Source organism: Rhinopithecus bieti, unplaced genomic scaffold (genome assembly GCF_001698545.2).
Source record: "Rhinopithecus bieti isolate Rb0 unplaced genomic scaffold, ASM169854v2 scaffold_11397, whole genome shotgun sequence".
Taxonomy (NCBI): Eukaryota; Metazoa; Chordata; class Mammalia; order Primates; family Cercopithecidae; genus Rhinopithecus; species Rhinopithecus bieti.
In genome coordinates this window covers 97143-110280 of record NW_016806706.1, presented here as the reverse complement: position 1 = coordinate 110280, position 13138 = coordinate 97143, and the positions used below count along the sequence as shown (strand labels likewise).

The 13138-nt window shown below is 35.9% G+C and overlaps 1 protein-coding gene across 6 annotated transcripts in view; it reads right to left on the bottom strand.

Moving 5' to 3' along the window:
* Nucleotides 1-3526: 3526 nt before the first annotated feature.
* Nucleotides 3527-13138, bottom strand: part of KLHL7 (kelch like family member 7) — a 71258-nt gene continuing 61646 nt past the window's right edge. For all 6 annotated transcript variants that reach the window (XM_017877496.1, XM_017877498.1, XM_017877494.1 and 3 more), the window contains 3 exons: nucleotides 11164-11365; nucleotides 6235-6332; nucleotides 3527-4935 (listed from right to left, as the gene is read on the bottom strand). In XM_017877496.1, the coding sequence (XP_017732985.1) occupies nucleotides 4652-4935; nucleotides 6235-6332; nucleotides 11164-11365 (584 nt within the window). In that variant the 3' untranslated portion in view covers nucleotides 3527-4651. The remainder of the gene's footprint in view (nucleotides 4936-6234; nucleotides 6333-11163; nucleotides 11366-13138) is intronic.

The following is a 13138-nucleotide window of genomic DNA, read 5'->3' as shown; positions in this document are numbered from 1 at the left end:
TTTGATGCTCAAATCATCTCCAATTTGGCCAACAGGAGCCCCTTTAAGCTCCTTTGCACATTTGAAAAAGGAAAAAAAATCCCCATAATTACTTGAGCACTTTTTTACTTTCTGATCCAGAGATGTTCCAGGCTCATTTTTACATTCTCTACTCCAGTCCTGAAATCAGTTATTTCTCCAGGGGTCCTTTTGGTGCTGCTTAGAAACCAAAATCTGAGCTTTAATGTGCTTATTGCTACTGGGATGTCTTTGCTCTCATGAACATTGCTGGGAAATACATAAGTATAAACAAACACAAACATTTACATCAAACATTTCTGTATTTTATATATTAAAACTATTATGTCTTCTATGTCAAAGACTATGAAAAAAAAGAAAAAATTTGAGTTCACACTGATAATCTCCAATTTCAATCCAAAATCACATAATTCATTTTATTTTCCTCTATTTTTAACTCCATTGATAACAAGAAACTTGGCTTTCATTAACCTTAATATATTTATTTTATTATCTCCTTGTGTCAACCAGTATTGCTTTGTAGCCACTGACTTCTCATTCCTGCAAATGTCAGCATGTATAAGGACTCTGCTGGGATCAGATACCTAAAATAATACCAGTGGTGGCTGAAACTTAAGTGAGGGTAAGCCCAGTGCTTGGTGAAGGTAGAGAGGGGCAAGGTCAGAATAGCGGTTGAGACTGTCTAGGTGGAGTGTGTGTGAGACAGTGAGAGCCTAGGGCTTGCAGAACTTGGTAGTGATCGGTTTGGTGATGGGTATAGGTGGAAATCAGGAGAGTGGGGTTACAGGAAGGAAACTTCTGATTTCTTCAAGATGGCAGAGTAAAAATACTGCTGCTTCCCTTTCCAATTGGATGACGCAACTGTCTCAACTTGATAGGAGATAGGATTCCTCCCCCAATAAAAGCGAACAAGAGACACTTCAGATTCTAGGACATCAGGTACAGAGAGGGCTTATGCTTATTGAATGGTGAGTCAAACATCCCAGAAAAATCCCTATGTATCTCTTATGGACCACAACAAAAATAGTTGGCCGTCTCCTCATCACATAATGAAGTTCACTGATTAAGCTCACCCTTGTTCCCCAGAATTATCAATTTTCAAATGTCTCATTATAAATACAAATGCACAGTCAGGAACTAGACATTTGAAGGTAGATGCCAACAGGAAAGAGCAAAGCAAAGAAACAGAAAAAGAAGTTAGAGAAAACAAAAACACCAAAATATTTTAAAAGTTAAAGAAACTAAAATATCACCAGAGAGGATAACATGAAACAAGAATGGCATACTGTACAAAAGAACAACTATAGAAATAAAGTACTCTTGGAAAACATAGATAGTGGGAATAAATTAAAGAGGGTTGGAAGATAATGTTTGAGGGAATTTCTGTAAGATTCAAACTAGATCTTGAACCCCATTTTATTTTATTTTATTATTTTTTTTGAGACAGAGTCTCGCTCTGCCGCCCAGACTGGAGTGCAGTGGCCGGATCCCAGCTCACTGCAAGCTCCGCCTCCCGGGTTTACGCCATTCTCCTGCCTCAGCCTCCGGAGTAGCTGGGACTACAGGTGCCCGCCATCTCGCCTGGCTAGTTTTTTGTATTTTTTAGTAGAGACGGGGTTTCACCATATTAGCCAGGATGGTGTTGATCTCCTGACCTCGTGATCCACCCGTCTCGGCCTCCCAAAGTGCCGGGATTACAGGCTTGAGCCACCGCGCCCGGCCGGGAGGAGGATATTTCAAGGATGGATTTATCAAATGCTGAATGATGCCACCTGTAAAATGTCCTTTCATTAAAAGGACAAATTATTTGGACTTAAGAGTCCAAATAATGACTCTCAGTGAGAGCTGGTTTAGTGCCACGTGGGAGTAAATTGGATTTTCTCAAGTCTTTGGTATAACCTTAGAAAGCAAAATTTCCTCTGAATACCTCCTTTACCCGTGCATATGTAGCAAATCCAAAATTTTTGCTGTTAACAGTATATATGGCAAAGGAATATAGACTGCTTGGTGGAATAACTGTTTATCAAGTGGCTGATTTTGATTTTGTTAGTAATATTGTCATGTCAAAATAATTCCTGACTCAAAATTTTCATGGGACGATATGTCGAGTTTTTGCCAGCTAGGCCACAAAGTCACAAGTGTATGTTTTTTGTTTTTTTTTTTAATAGCAACAATTTTTTGAAGATGCTAAACTTTTCTGTCCAAATTGTGATTTTCGAAAGCATAAACTGAATTACTTTGTCATCAAAAGAGTATCACTGCAAAGGATATAACATTAACTTATCAAATGTCTACTAAAAAGCAAGCAGAACACTTTACAGGACAGGAAGTTTTGGGGAACAAAATAGAAAATGTGCTTGTCAGTATGGTGGGTGTACTTTTATCCACTATCCTGATATTGACAATTCTGTAGAAATTTCCAAGGCAGAAAAAGACACTAATTAGGAATTATGATACAGATTACTAAGGAATAAAACTACTTCATTATAATCCACATCAAACCTGTGTATGTATTTACTAGTATAGTCTAGTCAATTGACACAGCCTAAAATAAAATGCTAGTGTACTTAAAATATCTCAAACAGGTACTGTATATTCTACACAGGAGATTGTCAAATTATGTAGCTCTATTATAATATAATAAATTGATATTTCATCCTCAAAAAAATTAAACTAGCCACATTTTTCAATAGAGTGCAAAATTGAAAACCCTACTAAAAATGTTCAGAATAATCAAATCTAGAGACAGAAAGTAGATTAGTGGTTGCCTAGGGCTATGGTATTTGGGAGGTTTTCTGTGTTGAACAGCATCTCCCCAAATTCATGTCTACCCAGAAACTCAGAATGTGACCTCGTTTGGAAATGGGGTCTTTACAGGTGTAATTAAAATAAGGTCATACTGGATTGGGGGCCCTATGTTTTCCTTTTTATGTTTGTATTTTGCTTTTCTTTTTCTTTTGAGAAGGAGTCTTGCTCTGTTGCCCAGGCTGGAATCAAGTGTCACAATCTCAGCTCACTGCAACCTCTGCCTCCCAGGTTCAAGCAATTCTCCTGCCTCAGCCTCTGAGTAGCTGGGACTACAGGTGCGCACCACCATACCTGGCTAATTTTTGTATTTTTAGTAGAGACGGGGTCTCATCATGTTGGCCAGGCTGGTCTTGAACTCCTGACCTCAAATGATCTACCCGCCTTGGCCTCCGAAAGTGCTGGGATTACAGGCGTAAGCCACTGTGCCTGGCCTGAATAGTATACTTTAAATGGTGAACTGTATGGTATGTGAATTATATCTCAATAAAGCTGTTCTGTACATTAAAAAAACCCTACACAAATAGAAATATAGCTATCATGTTTTTTCTAATTCTTTTTTGATTTAAACATTTTTAGGGTTTAAGACTATTATAACCTCTATATAAAGAAAACTGAAAATTAAGAGACACTGCTTCACAAATTCTAAAAACAGCCATTACCTAACATACTTGAAGAACGAATAAATTGAGTGGCCTATTTGAAGTTAAAAAATATTTAATATTATCAGATAAAAACATTGATGGTGACAGCTTTACATGGTTCATTCCATACACAGTGAAAAAGGCAAAGTATTACTAGAAAAGAAATGAGTAGTTGGGTTTGTAAAAGATTTATTGATCACATAAAAGCAATGAATAGGAGATGACATATATGTAACTCATGATTACAAAACTTTTAGATACAACTAGGTTAAATATCTCATGTTTTGGCTAAGGGAAAATAATTCATGATCTCTTTAAAGAAGTTCAGAGTCAACACTGATATTGTGATACAACTACCAGTGTTTTTCTAATGATCTAGAAATTTGCTATAAATAGCTTTACCTTTTGCTAGTTAATCACTTATTATGGTTGGATTTTATTTAACAGTGAGGACTAAAGAGGCAGAATCCTTTTTTAACCACTGGATAAAACAGAGACATAAATTAATGATCGGTGCTAAGCTTTACATTTTATGTTAAAAATATGGAATATATTTAAGTGGACTGAATATATTTCATGAGGAGTTGGACACATTAAACCCCCAAATCAGTTTAGGAAGTTTTGTGAGAAAGTGTGTATATGCCTTGACTCACTCTGGCTTACTTTAAAAATGGAATACATTTGGCACTAGAAAAATAAATAAAGACAAGCAAACTATGTGAGACTAAGCTGCTCCATCTGAGTTGCCCATCTTGACTTACAATTCATACTACTCCTTAGTTCTTGACTGAGCACAAACAGACCTAACCACGTAGCACTTCTGTGATGCATGAAAACAGAATCTAGAGCTAAGATACTGCGCTTCACTGATGAGCCAATCTTCCATTCTGCCAAAATCATAGTTACAAATGTGAAATTCATTCAAGAAATTCATATTTTTAACAAATGCTTATACTTTTTCAAGTTTTCTTGCTAGATATGTTCTTGGTTTTGTGGCCAGCTAAAATATGATCTTTGAATTAAGGAAATCCATATAAAAGAAACATCTATTTAATAGGAACCTCATTTCACTTGAAACTTTCTTTACCAAAACACCAAACCAAAACTTTGTCACCAGACTCTTGAAACAAAGCACTGGTGGCTATATTTTTGAGTCTCTGATGAGTCTGAAGTCCACTCATGTTTCATGTTTCAAGGGTCTCTTCATTTGCTCCACAAGTATCGACAACACAAATTAAACAACTTGTGACTGGAAAAGCACGAACTTTGGAGTTGGCAACCCATTTGTCTGTTTCAGTATTATATTCGAGAATGTGTCCTAATCGACCAACACCCTGAAAACCAGCCAAGACATAAACTATAGAGCCAACTGCTGCACACTTCACTGTTACACCCTTCCATGGCATTGGTGAGACCATCTTCCATTCGTTCAACTTAATATCGTAATATTCCACATTGTCCAGACCACCTTTAAAAGAATAAAACATGAACAACATAAAAAACTGTATGAAAAATTTGAAGGTTTCTTAAAGTAATAACTTTTGTATTTTCCAATATTTTATTGCAAAATTTTCAAACACACAGAAAACTGTAATCATTTTACAATGAATGTCCACATAGCCACCACCTGAATTCTTACTTTTATTTTAACAGAATAGAAATTTAATATTTCTTTTTAAATATTGATTTTTTTTCTACAAAATTAAACATATTCTATTTATTCTGGAAAAATGCAAAATAAACAGATCAGTGATTTCCCCTCTAATTAACTTTGATTATAATTATTCAAATCTTATCTTTTAGCACTTTATGGAAAATAGCAATGGGCAGGGACAGAAGAAGGAAAAGACGTTATTTGTTACATTTAAGTAATGCTTTATTGTACTGACTAAAATGAAGCTTGTGTCTAGATTCAGTTCCGACTCCCTTTCATTTAATACAATTATTTAAGATTCTTTAGTACATCATTTATGAATATAAAATGCCAAATTTAGTCATTTAAAAATTACAATATTGGGCCAGGCGCGGTGGCTCACGCCTGTAATCCCAGCACTTTGGGAGGCCGAGGCGGGCGGATCACGAGGTGAGGAGATCGAGACCATCCTGGCGAACATGGTGAAACCCCGTCTCTACTAAAAATACAAAAAAAATTAGCTGGGCGTGGTGGCGGGCGCCTGTAGTGCCAGCTTCTAGGGAGGCCGAGGCAGGAGAATGGCATGAACCTGGGAGGTGGCGGAGCTTGCAGTGAGTGGAGATCGCGCCACTGCACTCCAGCCTGGGCAACAGAGCGAGACTCCGTCTCAAAAAAAAAAAAATAAATAAATAAAAATAATTACAATATTGATATTTTCATGCAATGTTTAAAAATATTTAGGAAACTTTACCATTTAGGCCCTGGATACAAGCCTTAAAACTTGTATTTAAAAGTTTTAAAGGTTTTTTAAGGTTCACATATTTCTATTGCTCAATAGTTCTTAAGCTGGTGTGACATCATTCCGCAGGAGGTATCTGGAAATGTATAGGAGTCATCTAAAATTGTCACAATGACTGGTGACAATTCGACAGTGACCACTGCGACATTTCATAAACAAGAATGTTTAACATCCTGCGATATTTTATCAAGTATGTTAATTCCCAGAAACTATAAAAATAGATATAATAATATGCATGGTAAATGCTATCTAGATTTTAAAAAAATGCTTCAATAATTTAAGGAAATGTCAGCAAACTCATCAGGAAAGTGGAACAGTGAATTAACATCACATACCTAAACCATTCTGACCACCCACAGCAAATATCTTGTCTTTTACAAATACCAGCCCATGATTCTTCCTGGCTTCAATCATTGGACACAGCTCAGTCCATCTGAAAAAATTAAAGATTTTAGTGGCTTGTTTACAGGAAGTAAAAGAACTCATACTAATAAGAAAGGTCTATTATTCTAATTAAGTGCTTATTTACTACTCACGTATGTGTACATATACACACAAAATGTCTAGAAGGGTAAAAAAAATTTAACAATGATTATGGGTAATTTATTAATACATGGGGTAAACAGGGATTTTATTCCTTTCAATTCTGATAGGATATAAGAAAATGAGGATATCTGACTATTAAAAAACACATTTTAGAGGAAATCCATTTCCTGAGGTTCATAAAACTTGTAATATGGGAACAAAAAAGAAGAGGAAGATACTTAGAAGATAAAGAAATAATTCTTTTTTCTTTCTTCACACCTCTGATGGCAGGAAATACGAACTAGTTCTATCACATGTAGCTTTAATTATTATTTATACATGTGTAAGTAAAACACAAACTTATAATGGGCCTCAGGGAATCAGGAAATTAATAGTATCTGTTACTATTCACATGTCCATCTTTAAATCTACATTAAGAAGTCTATGCTGCTCTGGTAACAAAAAAGTACTATCATTCTGTCAAGTTTAGTAACTCATGGTGCTCTGTTCACAGCCACTATTATAAATAATGAAGCTGAGAATATAAATGTGGACACAAGAGTTAAAGGATATTAATTCGCAAGTAGCAGCATTATACATATATACACAGACAATAGAGTTTAGTTATTTTTTTTTCTGAGATTTAATACCTTCTTCTGCATACACTCCCAAGTCTGACATTTGGGATTTTGAAGGTGGTACTGGCACATAGGCTTGTGCTTTTAGCAGCTAACAACAAAAGACTCCAAACAACAGTAACGACAACAACAAAAGGGAAACTTGGCATAAGTGTAACTCTCTATAATTATTGTTTATATTTCTTCTTTAAAACAATCTGATGGCCGGCCAGGCGCGGTGGCTCACACCTGTAATCCCAGCACTTTGTGGGGACCGAGGCGGGTGGATCACGAGGTCAGAAGATCCGAGACTATCCTGGCTAACATGGTGAAACCCCGCCTCTACTAAAAATACAAAAAATTAGCCGGGCGTGGTGGCCGGCGCCTGTAGTTCCAGCTACTCGGGAGGCTGAGGCAGGAGAATGGCGTGAACCTGGGAGGTGGAGCTTGCAGTGAGCCGAGATCGCCCCACTGCACTCCAGCCTGGGCGACAGAGCAAGACTCCGTCTCAAAAAACAAACAAACAAACAAACAAACAAACAAACAAACAAAACAATTTGATGAATTTAACTTTATGAAACGTAATTAGGGCACCATGATTAACTCTGAAATATTAACAATTCTTTTGTCTTACATTTATGTATTGTTTTAAAAATGGTTTGACAGTCACCACTCTCATTTTCGAAGTACTCTGTTAAGGTGAGGTGGACAGCATGGCTCCTGTTTTTAGGAAAAACACACACCCTCATCCAGGTGAAATGACCGGCATACAGCTCGGAAGTGGGAAAGCAGTAAAAACTAGATCTTTACTGCCCTGCACGCAGTGAGATTTATAGACTGAGCTACCATCATGCATTAAACATAGTATTTGACTTGGAAAAATTCCATTTACATATCACTTTCTTCTCCATATACTATATTAATGATATAAAAGGAGAGCATGTTTTTATGTATATCTAAATCTCCTGAAGGTTTAGAAAAAAGTTTCGCAAATTCCCCTTCCTCCTATAATTCACATGCGGAGGACGTACTAGGTCCCTGCTATCTGCAATCTTAAGTTTAATGTTTAGAAGCATTTCTTCGCCTGTAATCGCAGCACTTTGGGAGTCCGAGGCAGGCGGATCACGAGGTTAAGAGATCGAGGCCATTCTGGCCAACATGGTGAAACCCCGTCTCTACTAAAAATACAAAAATTAGCCGGTGTGGTGGCAGGCACCTGTAATCCCAGCTACCAAGGGGGCGCTTGAACCTGGGAGGTAGAGGTTGCAGTGAGCCGAGATCATGCCTCTGCATTCTAGCATGGTGACAGAGCGAGACTCGGTCTCAAAAAAAAAACAAAAACAAAACAAAACAAAAAAAACCCAAAAAAACCCACAAAAAAAACCACAAGCGTTTCTTAAAATTCTGACGGCTCAAACTGTGTCACATTGTTTCCACAGGCATAATTTCTTTCTTCAGTTTGTTACTTTATTATGAGCTTCTGCTCCTCTCCATCTTTTCAAAACTGATTTTAAAATGTGATACATAATACATGTACATATTTTTATGGTACCTGTGATATTTTGACACATGTATACAATGTGTAATGATCAAGTCAGAGTAACTGCATTATCCATCGTTGCAAACATTTATCTTTCCTTTTTGTTTCTTTTTGGGCTAGGGAAGGAACCCAGGCCTCCCATGTGGCTGCTGAGGAATATCTTTTCTTTGTCTTGGGAACATTCCAGTTCTTCTCTAGCTATTTTGAAATATACAATAAATGATTGTTAACTATAGTCTCCCTACTGTACTACTGAATATTAGAATATATCCTATCTAACTGTATTTCTGTACTTGTTAACCAACCTCTGGTAACCATCATTCTACCCTCTACCTCCATGAGATTAACGTTTTTAGCTCCCACATGAGTGACAACATGTGTTATTTGTATTTCTATGGTCCATAGGTTTAGTTTTTCAGTTTCCAATTAAACACACTCTAATTATAAAACACTTAAAATGTCAACATTGGGAAGAAATTCTTATAAAAAATAACTTGGCTGGCTAACTTTTTTTTTTTTTGACGGAGTTTCACTCTTGTTGCCCATGCTGGAGTGCAATGGCACGATCTCAACTCACTACAACTTCTACCTCCCGGGTTCAAATGATTCTCCTGCCTCAGCCTCCTGAACAGCTGGGATTACAGGCACGTGCCAGCATGCCTGGCTAATTTTTTTTGGTATTTTTAGTAGAGACAAGAGTTTCACCATGTTGGTCAGGCTGGTCTCGAACTCCTGACCTCAGATGATCCACCAGCCTCGGCCTCCCAAAGTGCTGGGATTACAGGTGTGAACCAGCACACCTGGACTAGGTAACATTTTTAAAAGGAAATAATATAACATTTATTTTGAGAGTTGGATAATTATATTCATACTAGCTTTTTATTTGTGAAAATTTAAGGGCATTGAAGGGAACACAGAGAATTGAAATTTAAGCTCAATATATATAAAATGAAAGAAATGCTAGGTCTTGTAAGTTTTTAAATATTCCAGAAACTGAATATTCACCTAGTTTTAAAAAATGAAGAAGCTGCAGAACTCCTTTATATTTTACTTTGAACAAAAGTAAGTAAAAAATCATTACTAATTTACATTGATAGTACCTGAATAAAGATGTAAAAAATTAGAAACCTGGAGTTTTTATGGTTATGGCTTCTCTTTTAAGATATTTTTTAGAAATAAAAAATAATTAGACAGCAGAATGAATCAGTGTTCCAACTAGTATGCTGTTACACTTTTTGAACCTAGGGTTTATGGGAAGTAAGGTAGAGGTTCACATAAAAGGGAGCAAAGTTGGTAAACATCTTTAGCAAAAGACAAATTTCAAGACAAGTTGCTTTTCTATTATTTGTATTGGAAAGAAGTTATTGATTATGCTTCCTTAAATCTTTTAAAAATAGGTGGGAATCATAAATAGATAAATGCACATAATTAATCATATTTTATAATTAAACTCTTATTTCTTAATTTTTTTTTGAGATGGAGTCTTGCTCTGTCACCCAGGCTGGAGTGCAGTGGCACGATCTTGGCTCACTGCAACCTCTGCCTCCCGGGTTCAAGCAATTTTCCTGCTTCAGCCTCCCAAGTAGTGGATTATAGGCATGTGCCACAACACCCAGCTAGTTTTTGTATTTTTAGTAGAGACGGGGTTTTGCCACGTTGGCCAGGCTGATCTCATACTCCTGACCTCAAGTGATCTGCCGCCTGTCTCAGCCTCCCAAAGTGCTGGGATTACAGGCATGAGCCACCGTGCCTGGCCTCTTATTTCTTAATTTTTAAAAAAGCAGTAGCTGGAGTTGAAGAATTCCATGTTTTGTAGTTTGGCAATATTTCCTAAATATAAAACTTCAAGCACCAGAGTTTTGATGCAACTCTGGCACAACATTTTAGTGAACATATTTACCCAGTAATTTGTTCTAGTAAGGGAAGAACAATGGGCAATTCAGCCATATGATCAAGTGACTTTTCTTATCAAAGCTCTTTGGATGTTTCCATAAAAGGTACAACTAGGGTATCATCTGTTTTATGTCCTCATCAGTTTTAATATCATTACTCACAACCCCTGCCCTTGTCCCCTCTCCATTATTCAATGATTAGCACATTTCCTTTGGCCACACTGAATGTGTTCCATAATTAACTACAAGGTCAGAAAAACTGGCTAACCAGTTATTTCTTTATCATTTTACCTTTTTGACACACTTTGCCTTTTAAAAGCAGTTGATTTAAGAATAATTTTATTTCATAAACATGAATCTAAACATACTTAGGAAGTTACCACCTAAAAAGAACTAGGGAGGCATGATTTATTAATGTCATGAGCCAATGTCTAATATTTCTATTTAAGAGCAGATCTATTTCTAATTAAGGACAAATTTGTTGCTGATCATAAATTCCCCCCTCCTCCTCTACATTTCCTGACCGCTCAAACAAAAACATTTTGTTTGAGCCTAGCACACTCAAAAGTTTATATACACTCTTCACTCAAGGACAAAATTCTTCTGTTGGGTTCCTCTGGTCTTTTGACATCTCCTACAGAGCTTATAGAATACAATTAACTGTAAAATAAGTTTTAAATAGATACATACGTTTCTGTGGCAGGATCATAAACTTCACAGGAATTAAGCACTCTCCCAGAAACATTGTTTCCTAAACTTCCACCACAAACATAGATCAGGCCATTGGCTTCCACCATCCCATGGCTGCATCGTTGGGTCAGCATGCTGGGCTTTGTGTGCCAGCTTTCAGTTCTCGTATCATAGCACTCAAATAAATACAGAGCTGAGTTTCCTGTAAAAGAAAAAGGCCCCATCATGCTTAACTTTAGTGTGTGCGGGGGTTTGGAGAGAACTGACTGTAGATCTTACTAGTTAAGGAAGGAAGAATTTAGGGTCATAGGGCCATTTTCATACTCAATCAACAACAACAACAACAAAGTGTAGGAATAGTTTAAAAAAACGCTAATAATCCTGTTTGTATAGACCCTGGAAAACATCCTTAAAAGGATCTGTTGGAAAGACTTATTTATTGGTAATTAAACTCTAGAAAAAGAAATTTGATTTCAAAAGAAAAATTAAATATGAAGCCATATATATGTCTTCAAGCCCCGTTATGCATGACGGGAATTATCCATACTTCAAATGTTTATATAAAGTAGAAAAGCATAATAGTTCCTTATAGATGGTAGACCCACACCTTAAAATATGAAAATTACTATCTGATCATATTCTTATTTAATATTCTGGAATAGCTATAGCACCATTAACAAAACTATACTTCCTAACTATTCTCAGTGTGGTACATCCTGAAATCACACTGGTCCCTGCTTAAGTATATTCTCAAAATACTGATGTATATTTCTGATGTATTTTGATTACACAACTTAAAGGCAAAACATACATTCATCATGTTTTGAAACTTCTACACACTGCAGGAGTTCAATAAAAAATTTTAGAAATGACACTATTAAAGATTAAGTGCTTTTTTTTTTTCTTTTTTCTTTTTCCTTCCCAAGGACAAAAAATGTTAGAAGTTACCAAACTATTTCTCATCTCCCACCATTCTGGGCTAATATCAAATGATTTAAAAACAACACCACCTTTATAATTCTCCATTGCAACTAAGGTCTGTGAAAAGTAAAGATCAGAAAACAACAGCTAGAAGAAGCAATGGTCATGACCAAAATAATTTATTTTTAACTTTTTAAACATTTCTGATTTGGTAGGTTCAGTGGGTGGACACTATGGGAAAATATATAGTATATAGTAGATTAAAAAAACTACTATTTAAGCTAAAATCACACTTAGCAAAGGCTGAAGAAATGAAGTTATCTGCAGTACCACAGAACAGTTACTGTCTATCATCTTTAGGATTTATTGTATTTGAAATATTCTACATTATAACAGTCCGTGAAGAATGCTTTTAAAGAGAGAAAATGGTTACAATTAGGAAATAATTTTTTTTTATTCATTTGACATATAGTTGGGGGTAAAAACATAAGTATGCAGACCAAAAGTATAACCGTTTACTTGGTCTTCCTAGCTTTCTTTATTAGCCCATTATTTACGCTGAAGAAATTACTTGAAAATGAAAGCATACAAAAGCTATTATGTGTCTAGTCTGCACCTAGAATATTCATTTAGAAAAATTATTCATTTAGAAAAAGAGCACTACTAGACACTAACACACGATTCAATAAGAAAGGTTTTTATATCCACACCCACACCCCATTCTGCTCATAAGCATAAATACCATTACAGTCATTGAAAACTTAAAGAATAAAATGAATGAAAAGAGCATTATTTTTTCTAATAAAAGACAGCAAAATAATACAAATTTTAAAAGCCTGAATACAGTAATGAGTTCTTAAAGAGTCTATAAGTTGAACTCTGAAATCTTTAAAACAAATATTATATAGCCCAAATAACTAATTTAGAATTATAATTCTGATAGTGTCAACTAATGCTTCATTATGATAAAAAATGGACCATTAATCTATGAAGCTAAGTTCTGTAATTTAATGGTTTGTAAAGGAATGAGATAAACCTTCAGGGAGATGAGCTC